The following is a 27,866-nucleotide window of genomic DNA, read 5'->3' as shown; positions in this document are numbered from 1 at the left end:
AGTTTACAACATAGACTTATGCCGATGCACACTTATCGCATCTTATAAATTTCTAACAAGGACTTATGCCCAGAAACATTTGAAAGAGAAAGTTTAGTTATAGTGATTACGCATTTTAGTGATTATCCCCTCGAATTACCTTTAGCAATGCTAAAATGATTAGACGCATAACGCCCATTTAACACTATGTTAGCTCTATCTAAACCCACATTTGAATTAAACGCCAAAACGTTCCAGTCAAACATAACATAGATGACGATAGCTACCGAACGAGAACGAAACACATGAGGAGCGAGGTAGGAAACGGGGAAAATCGTTATCTATTTAATTAGCACATACATAAAAAAAAATAAATATAAAAACCCCAAACATACAAATTCATAAGTATCCGACCCCACAGATAAAAATTCAAAAGTTTCCGACCCCACAGATTAAGAGGTACCCCACCCCACATCACCCCGACATTTTAGAGATAAGAATAAATAATAAAAAACTCGAGGTTTCTATCAAGTCTCTATGGTTGAGTGGGTAGAATGTTTGTCTACTACGCCAGCGGCCCGGGTTCGAATCCCGGGTCTGACCTTAAAAAATTTTAATTAAAATGAAATCTCTAACCGAGCCCAGTAACCCCTATGGGTGGGTTGTGGTAATATAAAGTTCCTTTTAAGCTAAAATCTGACGATAACGAAGCGACAACCCCGGCCACTACTACTACTACGGCTCGGGTCAAACTAAGAGCCTATCGTATACTACGATATGGCTAAAAAGCTTTCTTTTCGCAAATGGTCATTTGCGTTCGATCGATTTCTTCTTATTTTCCCCCGTTTTCCAACATCTTTGGGTTCGCGTCATTAGCCGCGTTACTGTTTTAAAAGCAGCGTCCTCTCTGTCAGGCCGGTGCTGGCAGTCTAGCTCTCTCAACGGTCTCCACGAAGAAATGACACAACTTCTCGTAATTACGTCTTCAGAACATTAACTCCATTGGTTGCGGGAGAGCGGGACACAAGAGATCGCCAAAAAAAATAAAAGCCGAAGAAAAACCTTGACTTTTAAATTCTTTTCTTTTTTACTTACGATGCTACAAAAAAGGAGAAAATGCATTGTCAATTTCTTAGAGGCTTACCCATATTATATTAATTTCAACTCAAAAAAAGTGATAAATTGAATTTCATTTTTGAAGAAATGTATTAGAGTTTCCGAATGATTTTAGCAATTTTGTTGAAACATTCTTTTTACTTCGAGATTTTCAGGGATGATTAGCAAGGAAACGTTGTTAAAAAGTTGCCACACATCTTTTTCAAGATTGTATACAATATACATATGCTACCTATGCAACAAATTTCCTTGTGAATATACTTATGGGTTGGAGAGATATTTATTTTGATATAAATATACCAAAATGTAAATGGTGGCTAGGTGTAGGAGCTGAAAGCCGAGTTCCTCGTTTAGGGTGTCCTATTGTCAATCTACCTACTGTGGTCGTTTTCGTCACTTCTGACATGCCAAGCTGAGATACCATAAGAGCGGCACCCATTCGTCTATTATCATTTTTACGAATCTCCTGAAATTATGACTTCGCAAATAGATGTAAAGAAGATTCCTAAATATGTGTTTATGTTAGAGTGACTCATAACGCTGCATTATCGCCTATAATGAAATCATTTCTTATTTTACCTTCAGCACGAAATTATTCTGAAAAAGGTCACTAAATTAGACTCCTAGAGGCCGTTGTTGGTTATTATTTCAATCCAAAATTAACTTAAAACAGTCAGCCACGTGACCTACACGTTTACGTAGCAATGAATTATGTAAATTTTATATATGAATGTAATTTATGACTTTTTGACACAAAATTCCATGTCATAGTAATGTGTGGCGATGCAGAGTTTGGGAAACCTTAAGTATCATGTCTTAAAGTATCCTTTTTGATTTAACTTAAATTTTAAAATTTTATATCAATTCCTTTATATAACGTACGAGGGTAAAAATCGAAAAGATCGTAAAAAAATAAATAAATAAATAAGAAACAAGACCCATGGACGTAATAAATGTGCATGAAGGGCTCAAGCCTAGTTTCATTTTTATCGCCTGGGGATTACGAGAAAAAAAACGCTAGAAAAATCATCCCTACACTGAGTGGTCTATTTTTATTTCACATATATAAGAAAATGTTTTTTTCTAGTGGGGCTCTTATTTAAAGAATAGGAGCTTAGATGCTAAGCCTTGAGAAAAACAAGAGTCAAAATATGCATTTTTGTGTTAAAGGGAGGCTGACATACGATAGGGAATCTCGGAAATTTTCTACTATCCAAAGGACTTGAATTGTTGTAGACTTTCAGAGGATAGGCAATAGTTAAAACCGAGAAACGATAGAGTACATGAATTTGTTGTCTGCGTAATATGTCTATTGAATTAACTAGAGGTTATTCCAAAAAAAGGTTTTTTACACTTCTGGTCGCCATTTTTAAAGATGGCGGCAAATCAAACCCCCAAAAATATTAGCCCGTCAATAGGAGATAGGGAACCAGTGTACTAAATAGGACGGAAATCGGTTCAAAAGCGCTATTGCTTTTCACTAAAAAAAGGTTTTGTTACATTTTTGGTTGCCATTTTTAAGATGGCGGCGGTTTGGAAAAAAATCTTTCTTAGTGCGTGCATTCTACTTAAGAGTAATGTCATTGCAAAACTTCAGCGTTCTAGGTACTGTTGGTTGGGCTAAGCGTTGATTATCAGTTAATCAATGGGTCAGAGTCATTCACGACTTTCTACCTGTAGATATAGATTAGTTAAATAGAAACACATGTTAAATATGATAATAAGATGGAAATATCTGAGTAGGACTTAAGACTAGACAGAGCTGGTTTACAATTTAGATCACTGGTAGAAAATCTCGTTGCAGCTAATACAATGGTCTGTAGGACACAAAATTAAAAAATTCCTTAAGCCTGGAATTAAATTTAAAATTCAATCGCTTTTGAGGTATTATACGTGACGTCATGCGCTTTGTAAAACACTCGTAATCCTTAAGCCTTGGTGACATATTGAACTCCTTTCACTTCAACAATTGTGTCTAGACCCGCTCGAATGCTTATTATCTCGTAGGCAATTGCAAAGATGAACAGGTTTTTATCATGTAGATCCTGACAGATTCTATTAAGGCTACACCTGTGAAGTGACACGAGGACACCATTTATTTTGTGTTTAAAGCCCACTCGTTTACTTCTAGTGATGGTTTTGTAGTCTCCTGTTTTCTGGTACAGTCATTTAGAATAAAAGTCGATGTAGTGTTGGGATCAGTGTCATCTTAAAAAATTAAACCATATTGTTGCATTGAATTTTCTTAATATTTTTATTTCATCTTTCCTTTATCCGGTGAAAAATAAAGAGTTAGATACCGTTCTCTTTTCAACTTGTAAAACTATAATTTAAAGACCAATATTTCTTTAGTATAGTTGTAGGGTAAGCTATATGGTAAATAAAATGGAGACTTCGGCTAAAGTGGTTAGACATTCCCTTACATTTAAAACAATCCATAGGGAGTTACTCGAGTAAGTAAGCGTGCCTTAGTGGCATTAAAACGAAGCCTAAGGTTATAACTAAAGTTAAAATTTTGAGGTCAAGAGCGTATAACTTTTAAAGGAATTTTTCTTAAAAATAAAACCCAGGAAGACTTAAGGTATGGAAGCGGAATTCGGCCCCGTTAAGCGCGCCGAAGCGTATGAGCCAGTAAAATGAGAAAGAAGACAAAAGGCATTTTCAAGGGGTAAATTACTAGACGTGTGTGTGTGTGTGGTGAACAAAATAATAGCATTAAGTCAAAGTGAAACGGAGGTGAAACTACAGGAATCTCTTTTAGAAAGGGAAGGGATAATCATGTTCAAGAACATTCTATGAACATAAACCTTGTCTATGCCTGAGCTTAAATTTGGCCTATGTTATAAATCGAAATCAGTGAAAAAATATTACTTTGAAATTACAAAAAGCAAGAAGGATGAATGATATGGAGTAGCAGTAAGGGTTACGTTATTAATCGACGTGCTGGCGTATTTACACGGATCCAGTACTTGAAATAATTTTAATAAAATTAAGAAATAGACCTCTACTGGGGATGCTTGAATTTTTTAGAATTGTCAGTGAATTTGGATTGGCATCGGCTTTTCCCCCGAATCAATCCGCCGAGTATTTTGACGCTAACAGTCACGTGATATTTTCCTATCACTTCTCCAATAAATCGTAACACTACCTACTACTTCAAAATATATTTATTTGAACGCCCCTACACTAGATTCAAAATTTGATGAGTTTAACATAAAAAGAGGTTAAAGTAATAATTTTAGGAACATTATATCACAGTGTGCTGAGATTGTTAGATCTCATGAAATAATGTGAATAGGAACTTGGAAATGGTACGTCACGATACCTTTCTTTCGTGAAGATAACAAGAGGGGGTGACGTAGTTTCTTTCCTGAAGAAAATTAACGCCAAAATGGCATCAGGGGATGGAGCTGAGCGTCGTGAAATTATGGTTTAAGAGTCGAAAGTAAATCAAGGTCACGGATTAGGCCAGAGAAAGTATGAACAATTATTTATTGATCCAAAAGGCATTACTTTTGCAATGAGTCATCATACGCATGCCAATAAGATGACGATACATAGCAAACCATGAATTATTGTAAAAAAACATAAAATGACTCTACTACAGCCCAGTTCCATCTTTGAATACAATAGGGAATTTATTGGTATTTTGTTACACATGAGAATGAAAGCATCTAAACCACCAAACACTGCATTAATTCCAAAAAATCAAATGAAATTTAAAACAATATTCATCAGTGTAGTTCCCGTCGAGAATTTTAAAGTAAAAATTGGGAAAGGAAAAGTAAGGTAGGCGGAAAAATGAGAGCTCTACTTCAAGAAACTTCGTTAATGAAAGCTTTTCAAGGCTCGCTTCTGGAACTAATTCTTGTGGGCGGAAAACACGACCTTTTTGAAGCTAGAAAGAGAAAAGAATGAAAATTTTTAAAATAGTCCGGTTTGGAGAAAATTCCTAGCATTTGCCTAACAAAGGATCTTTAAGGAAAATATTTAAATATCACATTCACGATTTACAGGATACGGGAATTCAAGTTTTCATTTCAGGGTTCGTAGTTCTGGACAAAAATGAAAACCTGAAAATGAGGCTTCAATTAAAATGTAACTTTTTTTATTTGGAACACCATGGAAATGCGTATTCCACCAACAATGAATTAATCTATAAGTAACTACCAGTTTCAATCGTGAGTTTTCGTACGGATACAAGTGCTACGCGTCCTCGCGTGTCCTAGTATTGAACTATAATTCCCACGTCATGTCTAGAGATTCTTTATAATGGACTGATTCTTTTGCTTCTTGGTCTTTGGGCTAAGATCAGAATATTTAATCTCTAAATATAATTTTTACAAGATTTTTAGAGCACCAACTTTGAAAAATCTTTTTTAGCGAAACTTTAAGGGTGGGAAATAAGAATTGATTTTAAACTGGACATGAGGCCAGCGACCCCCTGGCCTAGAATAAATAAACTGGTCCATGACCACTGACCAGGGCACGTCGTCTGCTAAGCTAAAGTAGTGAATATTTTAGTTAATATCTGAACTCTGGTTACCCTTGAATTTTCTTAGTGGTCCCGTGGACCACTGACCCCCTCCGATTTAATTTTTAAACTGGACCAGAAAATTATAAACTGGTCGTTTGCAATGTGCCAGTGCCTTATTTCCCACGCTGATCGTCTAAGCTGCAGCTTGGACTGAATGTTGAATATCAGTCAGTTAGTTAGTCTTCCATGACTTCACTTAAATTGCTTTAGACCTCACTCTCTCACAACTACAGCCCCTAATAATAGAATTTCAATACTTTATACAGAGTAATTTCTTTAAAAATTTGTTTGGAAATCTGGAAATATTTGGAAATTGGATTTAAAAAGCTTTTACGAACCATGTTTGCAGTGTACAATAATATAACGGAATTTCCGCCATCTATTGCAAAACCAATTATAAAACTGCGTAACTTCCATTTCCCTAGGTGCACGCGCGAACTGAGATCTCTAGTTTCAGTTCCCCGCTGCTGGTGATTGTTTCAGTGATAATTTTATATGACTCATTCCTATTACTCTGGCAAGTTACTATATTTCTCAATTATTAAACGCCGTCCAGAGAGACTCTCGCCCCTGGTGGCTCAACTTTATAACGAGTTTTAATCGCTGGAGTATAAAAGGATTTGGAAATGAAGTTTCCGAACGAAAAAAATAAAATAAAAATGAGTTTTAATGTCCCAAACTTTAAAGGTGAAAAGAGTCACCATGTGGATTAAATAGGGGTTTACTGCTGGTGTCTCCCTAATGTCTAGACTATCAATTTATAAAAGTTTTGCGAATGATATGTTCCATAAGTATGATACTACCAATACTTTGCAATACTAAGCCCTTGACAGCACCTCACCAGACAACGCTTTACGAGAATGTATGACGTTTCACCAACGTCACTTGATGACAAGCTCTCAGTAACACTAACCAGTGACAAACTTATGGAACATATCTTAAGAACTTATGCTTGTAGGCATTGAAGAAAATTAAGGTAGTTAAAAGGAGAAGAAAGCGATGGCCTAACTGTATTTGATTATACAAATTATAGCTTATATATCATGAAATATTAATTTGTATCGCAATGATGACGCCTCGGGAGTGAAAGAGGTCCTTCAAGCGATCATTAAATTTTGGATCAAAAGAATTTTTGAGTAGAATGATTTATGAAATATCTTTCTAACAAATGAAGAAGTCTCGTATCTAAAGTTACGACATTTTACCCCGCATACTGTAGTATTGGCGAGTTGTACATATTTTCCAACAGATAGTGACACGGTAGTATGTCACCAATCAAACTATTTTTGAAATGTTTTCGAAACTCAAAATATGCAAAATAACCAAGAAAACCATGTGTATTAAACACCACTATCCTTTAAGGTTAAGGAAATTCAATTCTAAAGCTTAAAGTTCAGTGCATTGTAAGATAGCTCACGAATCACGATCAGAAATTAGAGAGCCGGAGAAATAAATACTTGATGTGATCTATTTCTTAAAAATGAAGGTTAACCCTTGGTTGGTTTACATTTCTTTGTGACAAATTGCTGGTACTTTGATTTCAGCACTGCTTCCTTAGTGCTGTTAGAGTCTCGAAGAAAATTTACGTCTACTTACATAATGTAGATAAAGCAACATTTTCCAAATACGACATATTTTATTATTAAAGACCTTTAGGCCTACTTTTTGGTACGTACGAATGTAAATTTCAGCGGATACAAGAACGATTTTGGCCGTCAAACCTAAGTTGCCCTTCCGAAAAAAAGAAAAGAAAAACCTTGATCTAGACCAGATACAATATAGTTTGTAGCCGATTAACGGAGAAGCTATTTTTTAAGATGAAAAACGAGACCAAGAAAGTGAAGTGAAGCGCTTATATTTTATCTAGAAACGTCGATTTTCGAATATTTCAATAAATCGTGAGCCAACTGCACGCGGCTAGCTCGAGGCTGTAAAAACGAAAATATATAAAAAGAAGGAACCAGAAAACGTTTCGGGCCTGAAAAATAGGGGACTCGGTAAATCCGATCTAGAGTGTATTTGGCACGTCGATCGCCAACACGCGTCCTCCTCAAATCGTATTTGACTGAAACTTTTAGGGTTTTGACGAAAAAAAAATTCGTGGATAGAACGTACATTTCCCAAAATGGTTGGGTGATCCAAGTAGGGTGTAAAAAAAGCTTTTTGCCGCTTTCGGCCATAAGTCTTAAGTGGGTCGGGGAAAGGAGGATATACCAAGAAAAATTCTACTTCACCTAAAATATAAAAAAAAAAGGTTTCCGCTAAACTTGGCGACTCAAATTCAGAAATAAACTTTTAACAGATTTAACATTTTCTTGGCCTTGAAACTTTACAGATGTTTTAATGGCAGGAAATATCTAAAGGTTAAAGGAATTTGATATTTTAATATCACTATTGAACCTTTATTTTACAAATGATCTTTGACCTATATCTAGTGTCCTTTATAGGATGCGAAGTAGTATCTGACTTGACCACCGTTCTTAATTATCCGAAATCGACCCTAATTTAACTCGCATGCTTTGCATTCGTATATCGGTTACCAGTTTATGAAATACCAGTCAGAGAGGTTAAATTGAACCATAAGTTTATAAGATATTTTCCATAAGTATGACACTACCTATACTTCATAATGCTAGACACTAAGAATTAGCTCGAGAACGACAAGCGAAAATTGACTACACTCGGTTTTGCAGTACATCTTCCTCTTTAGTCTGCAGTAAGCCTTTGACAGTATCTCACTAGGCGTCGCTTTACGGTTCGCCTACGTTACTTTAAGACAAGCACTCAGTAACCAGTGACAAACTTATGGAACAAGCTTATGAACTTATGATTGAACATAGGTTACGATTAATTTTTTTTGGTAACCATTTTAAAAGATGGCGACCAATTCAAAGCAAAAATCAAAGTAGCCAGTCTATAGGATATGATGAACAAGTATATAATTTCAGTTTCATTATTTCAAACGGAAGGTTAGATTAAAACACTCCAAACAAAAATGAAGGCAAAGTTCTAACTAAGCTTTTGCGTGGCTTTCTGGTCACCACTTTTCAAGATGGCCACGGATAGGAAAAATATACTCCAACTGTTTAAGAGAATTGTTTAAATAAAACTAATTTCAGCGCCCTAGGCCTAATTAAAGCAGTTTGGGCTGAGCATTAATTATCCCTCAGTCCACCAGAATGAACTGTTCACAGATTAGCGGACACCGTTAATAATTTACCTTGAAAACCGTGACAAATCCAATCGTTAAACCGACATTTTAAGGTACTTGCGCAATTACCAGTGAATGTTAGATAAACCATTACATTTTTCATTTAAAAATAAATAGCTCTCTATTGTAAAATAGAACAAAGTATATATTTATATATACATTCGTCTTTCGAGTGTGTGTAGAAAGAAAATATTTTTAATGATTTATCGAGTGGGGACTCTGAAAGGGAACGTGTTTTGAAAGTTAACTAACAAAATCAATAGCGAATATTTCCACAAAAGCATAGACAGCGGTGTATGCTATACGAAATACGTATTTATATATATATACTGTATATATATATATATAAAAAGAAAACAGTTGATTTATTTTTCGAGTTTCTTTCAATGTTCAGTGGTCTGGCTCTTACCGACCTCGAGAATCATTGATTTTTATCAGCTGCAGTTATATCATGAGAGTACCGAGTAAACATTGACCCTTTCGCTTGTAGAAATTCCTTCGTAATTCGCTTAAAGTGGACTCAGCATATTGTAGATCTTCAAGTTAAATAATAGACATAAGTACGACTATTTAGTAATATATTTATCTTGGAATATTTACGTGTTGTTACTAAATGCTACCTCACACTTTCTAAAAAAGAAATTTATGTATAGTACCATTGAGGAAAGCCCATTCTGTCATAGAATGGCGTGGCACAATTTCAATGGCGCTATAAGATTGAAATAAACACACAATTTTGGATGCGTGATAATCTAAGCACTCATTATTGGCTGAACCATTGAAAGAAAAGAGATGGGGAAAGACTATGAATACGGTATAGAATTTAGTAGTATCAGAAGTTATATGAGACTAGAAGTACTGAGCTAACCAAATTCTTCACTTGGCGAAAGTGAATATTCTTGATAACACACCAACTGTTGGCCCTCTGGTAGCGGTTTCTGAATTTTCCCTCCAAAACGTGAGACGCTCGTGGTGGTAGACGGTCGAACTAGATTCAAGCACCCGCTTCGTCCGTGTTCCGCGGCTTTAGGTTGAGGGAAAGGGGGTAAGATATTTTTTGGAACTCGACCAATTTTTTTCTCTCTAGTGTAGGCGCGATGGAAGCGGCATAAAATCCTCAAATTTGTTCACTAGTGCCAGGATCTACTACCAATGCTAGAGCTCTTTACTTCTGGTAGTGATTACAATTAGTAATTTAAGGTCAGCTAGCGTATCAACTGAATTTTAGTTGGATGTATTAACTGCGTCTGACCAACAACGTAAATAAACAATTCAATTGCAAACTTATTAATTTAACCTTAGTAATTTATATATTGAACATCTAGTTTAAAATAAATTTCTATTTGTAATAATTTCTGGAAAAAGTAGATATCAAAACAAAAAAAAAATATTTCACCCTTTAATAATTTTGGAAATTTATACTTATATAAACTTTGTTAATATGACGGAGGTTCTATTTTTTAAGAAAAAATAATTATGTTCCATTTTCAACTCAATAAAAATGTATTTTTTATAGATTTTAAAATCCTTTTCATATAAAGTTTTTGGTGTTTAATAATAATAATAATAATAATAATCTAAGCTTGGTCTAGGAAGGGATATCCACACTAAGTCAACTCGCGACTTATTTACAGGTGGGTCCCTTTACAATGCATAGAGGGGTGGTGGCTAGCCCCTATGCCACAGCTAACCTACAGCGCCCTACACTAACTATTACCGTTAACCTCTGCAAGTTTTGATGGAAAGGAGAAACCGGGTTAGACCGCGGAGGAAAACTCCTTTTTTAGCAAGCGGGGAGAGAACTTGCAAACTCTACGCAGAAGGATTTCTTCCCAGGTTTTCACCCGGTGCCACAGTCCGGGATCGAACCCGGGATCCTCTTGCTGCGAGGCGAAAGCGCTAACCGCTACGCCACCCGGTTCAAACTACCCGATGATTAAATTTAAGATACCAGTTGAAGAGGCTGAAGTTTATTATTTTACCATCATACTTACTGTTATAATGGTAGCTATGGTAGATACTCCAAATTATTGGCAATCGAATCACTTTAAAAATCAGAAATATATTTGAATACAAAATACATTTCATATTCGAAAGCCCTTCAAGGTTGCCTTCGATCTGTTATTGTCATTGCTATTTTGTTTCAATATTATCATGAACTTTGGCGTTGTAATATTGAAAAACACGGACCCATAATAATATCTGATAAAAATAAATTAGAGGTTTTGTTAAAGAAACTTTTTAAAGCTTTGTTCATACTTGCCCTCTTCATTGCCAGTTTGTAGCGATTTTAACTGCTTCTGTTTAAATTTTAAGAATAATCCGTTATCACTGTCTATTAAGGCTGTTGTTATTCTCAGCCCATTGAGAAATTCATTCATAATACAGTCAAATTCATCCTTAAGACTAGAAACTAACCTCCCAACCAAATTGGTTCGCGAAGTAGCTTCGAAAACCCATGATTACAATTATTTTCTCAATTATCCGTTTGGTTCAGCCTGTTCAATTGCTATCAACATTTCTCTTTTAAGTGTGACCATGGTTTTAAAAGTGTTGGTTATATCTAACACTAAGTCTTCCGGGTCCTCAAAACCAAAGCAAAAAATGATAGTCTACATGGTCAGTAATTGAATATTTCGAACTTACCCTCAACTCTGAACTGTATTATTTAACAGACGGCACGACATTCTATAAGAGTCAATATTAAAATGAAAGTATAAAGAGGCTTACACGGATGATGAATGCGTTTTTAGAAAATTTGATAATAATGACACTACCTATACGTCGAAATGCTAGAGAACGACAAGCGAGAATTGACTACACGTGGTTTTTCAGTCCATCTTTCTAGTTAGGCTGTACTAAGCCTTTGAAAATGCCTCATCAGGTGTCACTTTACGACCATTTATCACGTTTCACCTACGTCACTTCATGACAAGCTCTCAGTAACAAGTGACAAACTTATGGAGCATATCTTATGGTATCACGTGGTTGACTTTGAGACTAAAATGTTTTTGCAAAGCGAAATTCAAAATTAAGACAACATCATGCCATGAAACGTGACGAGTTCTAACAATACTTCAAATTTCATTGGAATCAGTCGTATATTTACTAAGAAATCCCTTCGTCTCGAGAAGCGATCCCGGTCAAAACAACATTTTGTAAACAAAATTAGGAGTTTAGCCTTTAGGAGTTTAATATTTAAGCAACTTAGTATGTAATTCCTCCCTTAGGAAGCTTCAAGTATGTCAACACAATAAATTATTAACTTAAAATTCGGCTTATTTTTCTAATTCTTAAAACATGAACTGTCTACCCAAGAGTGATTTTATTCTATCTATAACTCCGAGTAGCTTCCGCTTCGTTAGAATTCACGATTTGTTTATAAAATAGTAGGAACCCAAATATGACCTGAGACCGTTTGAATTAATATACCTTTTGCTTTGCTAGTACGAAGGATGTGAGTAAAACAGGAACAACTGGAGAAAATCAGAAACCCTAGAACTACAGCACATTTATATTTGAGCGTTCTCAGATCTTCTATTGGTTCTAAACGATAGAAAACAACGTAATGGATAGCCAATTCCCTTTTTTCTGAACATCTATGGCCTACAATTTTGAAAACATGTTTATCCGTGAGGGCTTATCAGAATTACGAACACAAATCTCGTATTTAACGAATGGAGAATTAGGCCAAAAATATTTACCAAAAATGAAACGTGACAAAGCGATTTATCGTATTTGATCCTCTTTAAAGACAGGCTTAGACAAACGCTACAGAATAATTTGAGAGACGTACTGATTCGAAATTGTTATATTCTTAATTTATCAATGATATTGTCAGTACACGTTTTAACATCAATAAGAAATGCTAAAAATTAGTATTGCAAGGAATGAATATCGTCCCTAAAAACCTATTTATTGGTCTTAGGTTCATGATAGCTTCGCTAAAAAAGTGGAGGGGAGCAGTTTCGAATTAGTAGTATATTAAAAAGTATTGCAGCTCTAAATATACATGTACTTACTTCTAAAATTAAAAGTATAGTTTCAAAATTCAGATGTCAAAAGCAAAATATACTAATCTGAAACACAAGCATGAGTATATAAGAGTATAATTAAGATTTTTACTTAACCTTTAAATATATTGGGTTTTTCGTTGAAGGAGTACTAATTAATAGTTTATAAAAATATCTTGGTTAATTTTCGATTTAAATTCTGTCTGCGAGCTGAATACCACACTTAATTTATGGATAATTATGGTATTAATTAGTTGCTGCAAATTAGTTTTTCCATCCGATTAAGATTTGGGATCCTAAGGTATTTCGCTAAAAAGCAAAACACAAATAATCCTAATTTACATAATTAGTCACAGTCCCACCAATTAAGGGTCAACATGAAATGAATTCCAGAAATTATATAATAGAAATAAGTAGCGCAAAGCATTGTAGAACAAGAAATAAAACTTGGTCCTTCAGTCCTTCATTTTTTTGTAAACGTGACACTGAAGGAGAATTTAAAAAACATACACTTGCAAAGATTTATTTTTTAAATGATGCCTCTATAATTTGTCTCCTTATCATTAGAAACTCGAATTACCTTGGCGATTTTCGTAGTTATACTACTAATTTTGCGACTAAAACTACAGAAATGTTGGGAAGATAATTCGTAAACTTCTATGGACTATACACTAGTTTAAGTTGGGAGCATAGATATATATACGGGTCTAGATACCCTACTGAATCGGGGAAAATACGGAGATGAGAGCTAGCAGTCGACGCGATTTTCCCGGGGGAAGATACCTAGTGCGCCATCTATCGCTGAACTTTGAAAGCTAAAGAATTGGATAAATAACTTTTGCCAATCAAACAGCTGATATTTAAAGAGATTTAAGCGAATGTTTGTTCAAAGTAAAACTATTTCCTAATCTGAAGGGGAGGTCCTCTTATTCTGTTCGTAAGTAAATCATTTTGTAAATAAAAACCTGTTGCTTCAAACCAAAATAGTTGATTTTTTTGTCGAAGGCTTAAGATCATTGTTCTAGTGAATCAAGTCTTCTTCATCTTAGTTTGTTATATTTATTTAATTAATTAGACTAGTTAACAAGGTTATGTAGTTTTTATTGCCCTTGAAATAAAACCAGTTTTGAAAGTTTGTGTCTAATAGCCTGTCCTTTCAACTGAAGATTCTTATCTTTCGCCAGTTTGAACATTCTGACTTTGGTGTACAGACGTATGACTTGCGATGGTTCTGAATGCCCAAAAACTATTTATTTCACTTAAGAACATAATTACACGTATAAAGGAGATCAAAAATACGTAAAGCTATTTGAAAAGTTAAGCCTAATTTGAATTTCCCGCTCTTTTCATATTCGAATTTTTCGTTTTTTTGTTTCTTGAAACTCTCAATAGATGGCGTTTGGATCTAATTCCCCCGCCGTAAAGCGTCGACTGCTAGTTCTCACCTCCACATTTTTTAAAGGGCCTAACAGAGGGGAAGTGTATCTAGACCCGTATATATATCTATGGTTGGGAGTTGAGTTTTTATACCTATGGCGCCATCTCAAGTAGAAAATTCAAACTATCGGCATTATTCTTTGTATCAGAATTCTTCATGTGGTTTGAAAAAATAACTGCTTTTTTTTTTTCTGACCCTAGTTTTCCCTAACATATCTATCAAGTTTCTAATTTGGAAAATATTTAAATTGCAATTCTCACCAGCGATTTATGCTCTAAAAACGATTGTTCATTTATATTAAAAGCTCTTAATTGTTATATTCATCTTGTAACGGCTTAAATTAGGATCTCAGATGTTCCAGACCAATCCTAGCCATTGACGTCGTTCTTGAGACGAATTTTCGACACACAATGGAAATTCGCTTCAAAATTATTTCTCTACAATGGCTTGGTCTGGGAAACTCTGTATCCTTACCTTGGGTGTTTGAACTTTCAACTTTGACTTGCTAATTGATGTATTCTCGGTGGAGATGCGCGAAATAATTTACGAAATACCTTTGTAAATGACCTATATATTGCATAAGGTCCTCAACTCTACCGTGGAAAATGCCCAATAGTTATTGGATTTCTATATTGTTTATAATCCCTATATTTTCTCAAAATATTTAAAGAATGATTTACTACTACTTTACCGATTAATTTACATTTTTTAAAGTAATTCTAAGTTTATTTTAATTATTTTTTAATTCTAAAGTCCGATTTCTATCCTTCTATTAAATCAAAGCGCTGAGAAAATAAATCATGCTCAAGAATAGCAGAAAATAATCAGAAAATTGAAATATAAACAAGTCGGGAAACCAAAATAAACCTCTCCGAGTCGAGACGCAATTAAGAGGTTTTTCTTAAATAACTAAATATATATAAATGATATTAACTGTGTTAATCGTCATTAATTTTTCTTAATTCTAGTTAGATTGTTTTAAGAAACTTTATTCCTAATATCATTTTAAACAGCTATAGTATTTTTGACGTTTTAACCATTCGAAATTTAGGGTTTATAAGGCGATTGATTCACAATTGATGATGAGAAAACCCGCAGTTGCGTGAACCTTTGGTTGAAACCCAGCTATTAGAATTCTAGATTATTCTCGTTACTCTAGTTACTATGGGAGTAGAAGCCAAAAATTACTTTCTACGAACGCGTTTGCATCGAGTTGCCAAATGCGAACATGGCGACAGACACACAGACACGTCCAGTGTAATACCTCTCCGTGACGACATCGTCACTCGGAGAGGTAAAAACTCATTGACGGAAGCGTTTATTTTACTACGTTTCCCCTTACATGGTCTTTTCAGATTTAAAAATAAACAAACTGAGAGTTACTTACTAGTACTATACTACTTTTGTTAAATATACTGTATAGACCTAACTATAATCTAGTTATAAGATAGACCGAGCGGGGGCCAAAGGCTTGGTATTTACAGAGCAATCTCCGTTTGATGATATAGTCTAGACAGCCCACGCGTGATGGAATAATTTTGGGAGCTTATTATAAGATATTTTGGGCACCCCGCGTTTCGTTTGCTGGTGATAATTTAGAGAAAATTTAACCCAGTTGGGTACTAAAGTATGGTAAAGCTTTTGGGGCTCCATTCCGCGGCCCGGGCACGTTTTACTATTTCTCGAAACAACTTCGCAATCATTAGTATATTTCAATTTATCCCGCTTCTCCTAGCGCTATTAATTAAAAAGCTTTTAAGGGAATTATAATTTTAAAATAAAAATGCTTCCGCCACTGCACCGGAAATATTAACGCTGCAGTAATTCAGCGAAGGAAGAAATAATTTATCGTACTTTGAAAATAAAACAATTTAGTCCAAAGAAAATATTAAGGCCGTGCCACACATGGGCTTTTTTATCGACTACTGAATCTTCTGCAAACAGAGTATTTCAAGAGGAACTGAAGATTAAGCCATGCTAAGGCTTTTACAAAATGTCTCTCTTGTTTCTGGTGATTCGTGTACTGACTACACCTCTCATTGGTTAGAAGATGTCGTCTGCTTAAAGAGCCGAGTCTTAGAGGATTACCGAAACAAATAGAATTTTAATAAATCAATAGACCCAAACAACAAATCATTTGAATTTTTATAACGGCTCAGATCTCGTTCTCGGGTTTTGAGGCGAGAAAAGGATAACCTGATTGGCTTGATTTTGCCATGCGCAGAACCTGTTTTACGCCAAGAATAAGACTCTAATCCAATCAGAAAAATAAGAGATATGTTTTCGTCGCTCGACGACAGATGGTACTGCAGTGAACTTTGTTAGTCACGTGATTCTATCCCTTAGATGGAGACGAGACCAAGCCAACTTGTATAATTGTTCGTTGGGTCTATTAATTGATTTTCTACAATAATTTGAAACTGTACCAAATGATAATAATATGAGCTAGCGAGTAAATGATTTAAAAAAAACATGCTTGAGGTAAACCTGATACTTGACAGACGTCGCGAATTACGGAAAACTCGAAACCCAGAACTGCTCGAGATTGAAGAATGACGGATGTCTGATTCCAGCTTAACAAAGTCATTAGAGTTACCGTTGCAGTTTAATTTTCTCTTTCTTTTTAATAACGTTCTTCTTTTTCTCCGACTGTTTTTTTAGCTGCTGACCTCTAATCGTTTTTACGCTTGCTAAAATAAATTTAGTACTTTTATTTCTGTTCGCGAATTGATTAATGATTCCAAACTCTCAACACGCGATCCACTCTCGTAATTAATAATGGAATTGAATTGTTAAATTTGAAGGGAACTTAGTTTTAAACAGAGCGGAAGTTATACTGTTTACCAAGTGTTAATTAATAAGGAGTGTTACGGAATAGACTGTACAAGATATTATGTGACAGACAACATTTAATCGATTTATTTTTTATATACCTCACATAAACTTCGATGTAAACATTAAATGACTGAAATGTTTATCTCTTAAGTTCGACCACGTTTCATCAATACCATAAACGAATGATCTTTCATAAGTATACAGCATTAGGTCCTTTTTGGAACGTCTCCACCACCCTTCCTTTTCGTCAGCGGCTAACAGATTTCCAGTGCCAAAAACACAAGAGAGAATTTCATTTACTTAGTGGTGCCAAACGAGAAATAGATATGGGGTGGATTAACTCTCTTTTGTGGAATTCTCTGTTTTTATCGCTAGGAACCTGTATTTTTAACCGAAACACCATTTATGCTGCTGATGTTTTTCCGTTTCGAAAGAAAAACAGGGCAAAACAAGAGCAAGCTTTTTAGCAATTATCTTGTGAACACGAGTTTGGGGGGAGCAAATTACAGAAACAAAAAGGGAGATTTTTTTAATTACCTCTAGCGTGTCATACTAAGATTACACTAAATATAAGGCTCTTATGGTGGCAATGTCTCGTATATTTTAGTGCCAGGAAAGGATGAGACGGATTTTAGCCTGCAGGGGACAGACTAGAACCAATTGAAACATAGAAACTTAATAATAGATTATGAATTTATGTCAATACTAGTTCTCAAACGTTAAATGTATAAGTCTGTGTTTCGAAACATTACTTTGTCGCGAGATATTCAAGATATACGTTGAAGTTTCTTGATAAAATATGACTTTAAATCTTTCTAATAAAACTTTGAAATTGTAATAATTGTTGAAAACGTTCAAAAGGTTTTATTGCATTTCAGTTTGTCACAGTTGAGAAATATTTGATTAATTAAAAAATGATTATTCCGAGTTTTAGAATGAATTCTGTTTTGAATGAGGTGACCTATTTCGTACAAAATATGTCCAAAACGTTTTGACGAACAACGGAATCCAAAGCTTCCATCCGCAGGGAATTCGATGGTTTATATTGCTTGGCGTCTAAAGGGATTATAACATGTCTGTAGGCCAATCTCAACTCAACCGTAAATAATTTCCTTAAGCAATGGCCCAAGGTTTTTAGAAACGCAGGGTGGACAATCATGAGCAAATTTATCAAAAATTGCAAGTTTATTAACATATTATGTGAAGAATACGTGTAATTTCTAACTTTCTATTTGTCTTTGTATTCTTAATCGGCAAGAAATTATACAAAAGGTTTCTTTTTTCAAAGAATCATTCACTACAGCATTATGCATGCCAAAAATATTGAAATCTTTCCAACTCTATAAGTTCTAAGATTGGGGTCCCAGGTTCGATACTGGACTGTGGCACAGGTTTAAAAACGGGTGTGACTAAAATACTGAACCCTCTGAACCGCTGAATTACTGAACTTGGTACTAAAATCTCTACATGGATGAAAAACTACCATCCACTCTCATAGAGAATTCAAATAGGAGTAATAAACAAAGGCTTGAATCTCGATGGACTGAATTCAAGTGACTATTTTACTGAACTCTGAACCACTGAACCCAATTTAATATTTACATAGCTTAGAATGGTCTGAACTCGAGTGACTATTTTACTGAACTCTGAACCGCTGAACCCAATATAATATTTACCTAGCTTAGCATGGTCTGAACTCGAGTGACTATTTTACTGAACTCTGAACCGATGAACCCAATTTATTATTTACATAGCTTAGCATGGTCTGAACTCGACTGACTATTTTACTGAACTCTGAACCGCTGAACCCAATTTATTATTTACATAGCTTAGCATGGTCTGAACTCGACTGACTATTTTACTGAACTCTGAACCGCTGAACCCAATTTATTATTTACATAGCTTAGCATGGTCTGAACTCGACTGACTATTTTACTGAACTCTGAACCGCTGAACCCAATATAATATTTACCTAGCTTAGCATGGTCTGAACTCGAGTGACTATTTTACTGAACTCTGAACCGCTGAACCCAATATAATATTTACATAGCTTAAATTGGTCTGAACTCGAGTGACTATTTTACTGAACTCTGAACCGCTGAACCCAATTTAATATTTTTATAGCTTAACATGGTCTGAACTCGAGTGACTATTTTACTGAACTCTGAACCGCTGAACCCAATTTATTATTTTTATACCTTAGCATGGTCTGAACTCGACTGACTATTTTACTGAACTCTGAACCGCTGAACCCAATTTATTATTTACATAGCTTAGCATGGTCTGAACTCGAGTGACTATTTTACTGAACTCTGAACCGCTGAACCCAATATAATATTTACATAGCTTAAATTGGTCTGAACTCGAGTGACTATTTTACTGAACTCTGAACCGCTGAACCCAATTTAATATTTACAGAGCTTAGCATGGTCTGAACTCGAGTGACTATTTTACTGAACTCTGAACCGCTGAACCTAATTTAATATTTTTATAGCTTAGCATGGTCTGAACTCGACTGACTATTTTACTGAACTCTGAACCGCTGAACCATACTTAACAGTTATGTAGCTTAACATGGTCTGAACTTGAGTGACTATTTTACTGAACTCTGAACCGCTGAACCCAATTTATAATTTACATAGCTTAGCATGGTCTGAACTCGAGTGACTATTTTACTGAACTCTGAACCGCTGAACCCAATTTATTATTTACATAGCTTAGCATGGTCTGAACTCGAGTGACTATTTTACTGAACTCTGAACCGCTGAACCCAATATAATATTTACCTAGCTTAGCATGGTCTGAACTCGAGTGACTATTTTACTGAACTCTGAACCGCTGAACCCAATATAATATTTACATAGCTTAAATTGGTCTGAACTCGAGTGACTATTTTACTGAACTCTGAACCGCTGAACCATACTTAATATTTACATAGCTTAGCATGGTCTGAACTCGAGTGACTATTTTACTGAACTCTGAACCGCTGAACCCAATTTAATATTTTTATAGCTTAACATGGTCTGAACTCGAGTGACTATTTTACTGAACTCTGAACCGCTGAACCCAATTTATTATTTTTATACCTTAGCATGGTCTGAACTCGACTGACTATTTTACTGAACTCTGAACCGCTGAACCCAATTTATTATTTACATAGCTTAGCATGGTCTGAACTCGAGTGACTATTTTACTGAACTCTGAACCGCTGAACCCAATATAATATTTACATAGCTTAAATTGGTCTGAACTCGAGTGACTATTTTACTGAACTCTGAACCGCTGAACCCAATTTAATATTTTTATAGCTTAGCATGGTCTGAACTAGACTGACTATTTTACTGAACTCTGAACCGCTGAACCATACTTAACAGTTATGTAGCTTAACATGGTCTGAACTTGAGTGACTATTTTACTGAACTCTGAACCGCTGAACCCAATTTATTATTTACATAGCTTAGCATGGTCTGAACTCGAGTGACTATTTTACTGAACTCTGAACCGCTGAACCCAATTTATTATTTACATAGCTTAAATTGGTCTGAACTCGAGTGACTATTTTACTGAACTCTGAACCGCTGAACCCAATATAATATTTACCTAGCTTAGCATGGTCTGAACTCGAGTGACTATTTTACTGAACTCTGAACCGCTGAACCCAATTTATTATTTACATAGCTTAGCATGGTCTGAACTCGAGTGACTATTTTACTGAACTCTGAACCGCTGAACCCAATATAATATTTACATAGCTTAAATTGGTCTGAACTCGAGTGACTATTTTACTGAACTCTGAACCGCTGAACCCAATTTAATATTTACATAGCTTAGCATGGTCTGAACTCGAGTGACTATTTTACTGAACTCTGAACCGCTGAACCCAATTTAATATTTTTATAGCTTAGCATGGTCTGAACTCGACTGACTATTTTACTGAACTCTGAACCGCTGAACCCAATTTATTATTTACATAGCTTGGGTTCAGCGGTTCAGAGTTCAGTAAAATAGTCACTCGAGTTCAGACCATGTTAAGCTATAAAAATATTAAATTGGGTTCAGCGGTTCAGAGTTCAGTAAAATAGTCACTCGAGTTCAGACCATGCTAAGCTAGGTAAATATTAAATTGGGTTCAGCGGTTCAGAGTTCAGTAAAATAGTCACTCGAGTTCAGACCATGTTAAGCTATAAAAATATTAAATTGGGTTCAGCGGTTCAGAGTTCAGTAAAATAGTCACTCGAGTTCAGACCATGCTAAGCTAGGTAAATATTAAATTGGGTTCAGCGGTTCAGAGTTCAGTAAAATAGTCACTCGAGTTCAGACCATGCTAAGCTATGTAAATATTAAGTATGGTTCAGCGGTTCAGAGTTCAGTAAAATAGTCACTCGAGTTCAGACCATGCTAAGCTATGTAAATATTAAGTATGGTTCAGCGGTTCAGAGTTCAGTAAAATAGTCACTCGAGTTCAGACCATGCTAAGCTATAAAAATAATAAATTGGGTTCAGCGGTTAAGAGTTCAGTAAAATAGTCACTCGAGTTCAGACCATGTTAAGCTATAAAAATATTAAATTGGGTTCAGCGGTTCAGAGTTCAGTAAAATAGTCACTCGAGTTCAGACCAATTTAAGCTATGTAAATATTATATTGGGTTCAGCGGTTCAGAGTTCAGTAAAATAGTCACTCGAGTTCAGACCATGCTAAGCTAGGTAAATATTATATTGGGTTCAGCGGTTCAGAGTTCAGTAAAATAGTCACTCGAGTTCAGACCATGCTAAGCTATGTAAATAATAAATTGGGTTCAGCGGTTCAGAGTTCAGTAAAATAGTCACTCGAGTTCAGACCATGCTAAGCTATGTAAATAATAAATTGGGTTCAGCGGTTCAGAGTTCAGTAAAATAGTCACCCGAGTTCAGACCATGTTAAGCTCTAAAAATATTAAATTGGGTTCAGCGGTTCAGAGTTCAGTAAAATAGTCACTCGAGTTCAGACCATGCTAAGCTATGTAAATAATAAATTGGGTTCAGCGGTTCAGAGTTCAGTAAAATAGTCACCCGAGTTCAGACCATGTTAAGCTCTAAAAATATTAAATTGGGTTCAGCGGTTCAGAGTTCAGTAAAATAGTCAGTCGAGTTCAGACCATGCTAAGCTATGTAAATAATAAATTGGGTTCAGCGGTTCAGAGTTCAGTAAAATAGTCACTCGAGTTCAGACCATGCTAAGCTAGGTAAATATTATATTGGGTTCAGCGGTTCAGAGTTCAGTAAAATAGTCACTCGAGTTCAGACCATGCTAAGCTATGTAAATAATAAATTGGGTTCAGCGGTTCAGAGTTCAGTAAAATAGTCACTCGAGTTCAGACCATGCTAAGCTATGTAAATAATAAATTGGGTTCAGCGGTTCAGAGTTCAGTAAAATAGTCACCCGAGTTCAGACCATGTTAAGCTCTAAAAATATTAAATTGGGTTCAGCGGTTCAGAGTTCAGTAAAATAGTCACTCGAGTTCAGACCATGCTAAGCTATGTAAATAATAAATTGGGTTCAGCGGTTCAGAGTTCAGTAAAATAGTCACCCGAGTTCAGACCATGTTAAGCTCTAAAAATATTAAATTGGGTTCAGCGGTTCAGAGTTCAGTAAAATAGTCAGTCGAGTTCAGACCATGCTAAGCTATGTAAATAATAAATTGGGTTCAGCGGTTCAGAGTTCAGTAAAATAGTCACTCGAGTTCAGACCATGCTAAGCTAGGTAAATATTATATTGGGTTCAGCGGTTCAGAGTTCAGTAAAATAGTCACTCGAGTTCAGACCATTCTAAGCTATGTAAATATTAAATTGGGTTCAGTGGTTCAGAGTTCAGTAAAATAGTCACTTGAATTCAGTCCATCGAGATTCAAGCCTTTGTTTATTACTCCTATTTGAATTCTCTATGAGAGTGGATGGTAGTGTTTCACCCATGTAGAGATTTTAGTACCAAGTTCAGTAATTCAGCGGTTCAGAGGGTTCAGTATTTTAGTCACACCCTTTAAAAACCTGGGGAAAAGCCCTTCTTTGCAGAATTTGCAAGTTTTCTCTCCACTTGTTAAAGGAGTTTTCTCCGCAGTGTCATCCTATGCTAACGATAGTAATTAGCATAGGGCGCTGTCGGTTAACTGTGTTGTATAGGCTAGCCACTACACCCCTATGCAAAAACGTCACAGCCTTATTGTGGACATTACTTATACACAACTTAGTTTATAATTTCTATGCACAACACATAATAAAGTTCAATATCGAGTAACGGTCCGGTACTATTAAAAACTTCACGGTTTTTCGTTCAAAAATTTAGATAGATGTTAGATTTTTCAAAAATGTTGCAAAATTACAGAATTATTGCCAAATCAAAATTGGATAATTTAGGTTTAATTTTATTTTTAAAAGGGTCGCAAACCTGCTATTCTAAAAACCATAGGAACGTTTGTACTCGGAGAAATGATTACCAGACATTTTCGATCTCTTCGATGAGAAGGGCTTTCTGGTAGTTTCGGGACAGACTTTATGACGCGATTCGCTTGTCCTTGGCGGGTATGAAATATTTCTCGTCTTCCCCTTTGAATGTAATCAACCTCGCGCTCTACTAAATCCCAGATTTATCGAATATTCAAATAACTGATTAAAATTGAAATACTAGAGTATATCGGATCGCAGACCGTTATATTTCGTAGTCTCTGGGCAATTTGTGCCCTATTCAATCATCTCTGTGACTAAGAAATATCGTTGGGTCTCTTAAATGCGCGGAATTCCAATGACCTGAATATTTCAAGAGATTCGTAAATTGCAGAAAATATTGACTAGGAATCGTATAGTTTCTCGCAAATACTAATTACTATTCTAGAGTAATATCACACAATGTTATCTTATCATAAGGCATAATTCATTAAGGGCAAGGTTATGACACCAAATTTGGTATAGATACTAATAAAATAGACGGGTCAAAGTAAGTTTCATTTGATCGAATTATTTTGATACATAATGATTGTAACTGTTTTTGATTTTGGTCTTAATTGAGCTGAAGAAGCTCAATTATAATAAAATTAAACAAACTCATTTCAACACAATATTTTCAAAAATGTTATACGCATAAATTCGAGCCGTTTTTTATATTTGACCAGGGATAGATTTAATTTTAGAAGTAGGAATGGAGAACGGTTAGTATTTACTTCAGTCCGACTCATAGCCCAGTAAAGAGCGCATCCCTCCAGCACGTAACGAAAAGTGTAAATTATCTTATTGGCTCACTTAAACTACGTTTTGATGACGTTGCTGACGGGGACGGCGAAAAATGCGTAATTCCTTTTTACCTCTGTCGTTATGACCCGCCTCTTCTATCATACCCCTCCGTTTCGAGGAAGGGGGTCCGAGACTTTGACGCGCGCACGGATTACTCTGTTCTCCATTCCTACTTCTAATATTAAATCTATCAATGGTTTGACACATTTTAAGCCAGATCTGTTGTTTGCAATGTGTTTAAGGTGGGCTTTTTTTAGGAAGTTTGAACAAATGGGAACATTTTAAGCAATAGAACTAAATTGATTAATTTCCTACGGTTTGCAAACCACAAAATTGTCCAAAATATACTCAACAATTCACGATTAGACGGAAAATATGGGTCTTTTTCTAACATCGAAACGTTTTCGCACAATTTAAGCGTATCTAAAAATAAATATTTAAGGGTAAAAACAGAGCTCTAGAAATATAATTTCTCTTGCAGAAAAAGAGTACGTGTAGGTATGACTTGTCTATTTCCGGTTAATTGTCGAGTGCTTTTTAAAACCAGGAGAAATCGGAAGCGATGGTTTCGAATTAATCCGCTTAGATTGTCGGGCTAAGATAAGGAGAAAACCAACCGTCGTAAAAGAGCCGTACTCTTCGTGTTTCTCCGAAGTTTGAAAATAAGCGTAGAGGATCAGATTATTCCGGAGAAATGTTAATTACTACTCTTGAGAAGGAGACTTTCACGCGTGCTTGGCATTAACAATTTGATTGCTCTTTTATTTTTAGCTCGCTCGCGATCACCCCTGGGAAAATCAATGGCCTTCATTTTACTTCTGTACTGATACTCCTAAAGAAAGGGTCCGGTTAATCCTTTTCTTCTTTAAGTGATTCCTTGGCGACAATCAAAGATTACTAAAAATTATAATTTCGGCTTAATGAATTTTATACGATGAATTCACTGAAAAATTTTTATATTTAAGTTGTTTTCATGAGTTTTATTTTAATCCTTTTTTCCAATTGGCTAATAATTTAATCATAACAAGAGTATGAGAAATCGTAGAAAATTAATTTATTTTCATTTTCCTCGCGAGGTAAAATTAAAAAGTTGAAAAACCAAAATAAACCTCTCCGAGTCAAGAAGAGTTATCTACCCACTTAAGATGTTTTTCTTAAATAGTTAAATAAATATAATTGATTATAATTATTTTAATCGTCTATAATTTACCTTAATTCTAGGTAAGTCGTTTTAAGAAACGTTATTCCAAAAATCATTTAACAAATCAATTCTACCATATGCCTCTTTAACAATATTTGGAAATTTATGGTAAATATGTGGGCCGATGCGCGTTTGGTGGAAGCCCTGGTATTGAGAAGCTAGAAGTTGCTCTTAACCTTAGCGGATCACCGCGACATTTTAACCCGAACCCCTAACGGTGATAATAACTGCGAAAGCGGCCCTCAAATTTCGAACAAGTTTTTCTCCGATTTCCCAACTGCGAACGCGGTGACAGACACACAGACAGACACGGCTAGAGTAATACCTTTCTGGGACGTCATCGTCACTTGAGAGGAAATATGGTCTGTTTCGCAATGCTGTTTAAATGTTTCATTTCTAAATTCTAAACCGGAATAGGATATAAGTATATCATACTCTGATGTTTTGAATGGTTAAGTTGGGTTATACTGGTAGAGTTGGTGATAACGGAATGTGATGATTTGTGTTACCGGTACCTTCACGAGAAATATGCCATCAGGAGACGCTCTTCTACGCTATTACAATAGCACGTGTTCGTAGTGAATATAATATCTACCTACGCTTGGTCTTCTCATATATTCAACTTAAATATGCCTAAAGTGTAAATATTTAAAAACCATATTGCCTATTTCGAAGTTATGTGATCGGTACTCTGAAATAGAGAAAGACGTTCGAATGCTCTATCTTTAAATCATAATTAATGAAGTATAGTGTTAATCAAGGGTGCTTGATTGTGGGGATAGAGAGTTTTCTATGAGCTTAGGTTTATGATAGTACTGTAGACTAGAACCAAATCCTGTCTTTTAGGTTCTTAGCTCATATATAGATCCTTGTATTCGTAGACATGTTTTAGCGAGAAGGTATTGCGAATTGAATTGAAAAAAGCAGGAAAATGTAATTACTCGTATATTTAATTGTGTTATTCCTAGGGCGAAAATATATGAATAATAAAGCTTGTTTTTTGGTAGATTGAAGCCCAAAGAGTTCCGGGAAGTAATGGTTAAATCTTCAATCAATTCCATAACTCATTTACATAAGTTCGCGTTCAAGGTTTCAGACTTTTCCTTGATTTTGTTCAGCCACGGTCACGGTCACGCAGCGATAAATTGATAATGCCCAAATCACTACCTGTTTTAATATATTATAAACTATTTGCTTTCCGCGCCTCGGGTTCGAGAAAAATACTTAGTCACTGGTTTGTTCGGTCATTTCAGTAAGGTTTTTAAATTTAATTCGAGTTTTCAACCTTCTTTAATACCACCCGTTGGGCAATAGATGATTAGTTATAAAAACTGCTAGAAATCTACTCTTATTTGCTAGCAGACAAACGTTAGTGCTGATTGGGTAGTTTTGGTCATAAAGGCAATATAATGTAGTAGCTTCTAGCTGGTAAAACAGTGAAAGTAAAAGTATTAAAGAAATGCGTTTAATGAGGAGTTGAATTTTTTTTAAGTTCAGCTTAATAATTTTTGTTTGGAACTGTGTCCACTAAGTATAACAATGGCTAGCAATTACTTGGGTGAGGAATTAGTTCAACTAGATTGGCTGGTCCAATAGTGGAAAATTAAAAATATGGTTTAACAAATATTCGAAACAAACTTTCCAATTACTAGATATCCAATTCGAGTGCTCGAAAAGTGACATTTTCAGAATTTCAGACTCGACTCGAAATTAAAAATTCAAGGCTCGCACAGCCTCTCAAATTTAAACGTGGTAAACCCGCTAACTCGCGTTCGTCTAATCCCGGCTATTATAGTAATATATTTCGCGTTAGTCCATTCATAAAATTATACCTAAACATGATATAACATTAGATTACATAAGTTCGGGGTACTTTACAAACTATTATTAAAAATACACTTTTATGAACGATGTTCTAAATTTTTTCGTAATATATTTGTCATTATAGTGACGACAGAAGGAATATCACCAGAAAAAATGCGTTCATTTCATCGGACGCGGCATTTGAGAGCCGTCGAGGGTGCAGGAACACTAAAGTACCCGTACTTCGACAATACGACGGCCAAAAATATAACCACATCCTCCGGGAAAACTACCTATCTACCTTGCAGAGTTCGCTATCTAGGAGACAGAGCGGTAAGTTCCTTGAATGCTTTTATATTTAATGTAGAGTCCCAAAGGTTCAAGCTGCTTCTTGTTACCGCTATTCGTAACCTTTACCGCTTCACTTTTATATTTTCTCTCTACATTCTAGAACGGTCTTAAGCCACGTTCACA

At 35.4% G+C, this 27,866-nt stretch overlaps 1 protein-coding gene and 1 long non-coding RNA gene across 3 annotated transcripts in view; one reads left to right on the top strand and one right to left on the bottom strand.

Moving 5' to 3' along the window:
• The window catches only part of LOC149627457 (uncharacterized), a 232,942-nt gene that overhangs the window by 182,009 nt on the left and 23,067 nt on the right, over positions 1 to 27,866 (top strand). The window contains exon 2 of the mRNA XM_089852150.1: positions 27,538 to 27,725. Within this exon, the coding sequence (XP_089708276.1) occupies positions 27,538 to 27,725 (188 nt within the window). The remainder of the gene's footprint in view (positions 1 to 27,537; positions 27,726 to 27,866) is intronic.
• Positions 298 to 6,404, bottom strand: LOC149627458 (uncharacterized). Of its 2 annotated transcripts, XR_016374604.1 has the most exons (4): positions 5,642 to 6,404; positions 5,266 to 5,420; positions 1,396 to 5,168; positions 298 to 1,327 (listed from the first exon to the last, which is right to left on the bottom strand). It is a non-coding gene; the product is annotated as an uncharacterized LOC149627458 (long non-coding RNA). The 2 variants fall into 2 exon arrangements; XR_016374603.1 differs by having other exon boundaries at positions 1,396 to 5,420.

This window comes from Phalangium opilio, unplaced genomic scaffold, assembly GCF_054372755.1.
Source record: "Phalangium opilio isolate 3A_F unplaced genomic scaffold, DU_Popi_V2 ptg000105l_1, whole genome shotgun sequence".
Taxonomy (NCBI): domain Eukaryota; kingdom Metazoa; phylum Arthropoda; class Arachnida; order Opiliones; family Phalangiidae; genus Phalangium; species Phalangium opilio.
The sequence above is the reverse complement of the archived record's forward strand: the minus strand, read 5'-3'. Positions and strand labels throughout refer to the sequence as shown.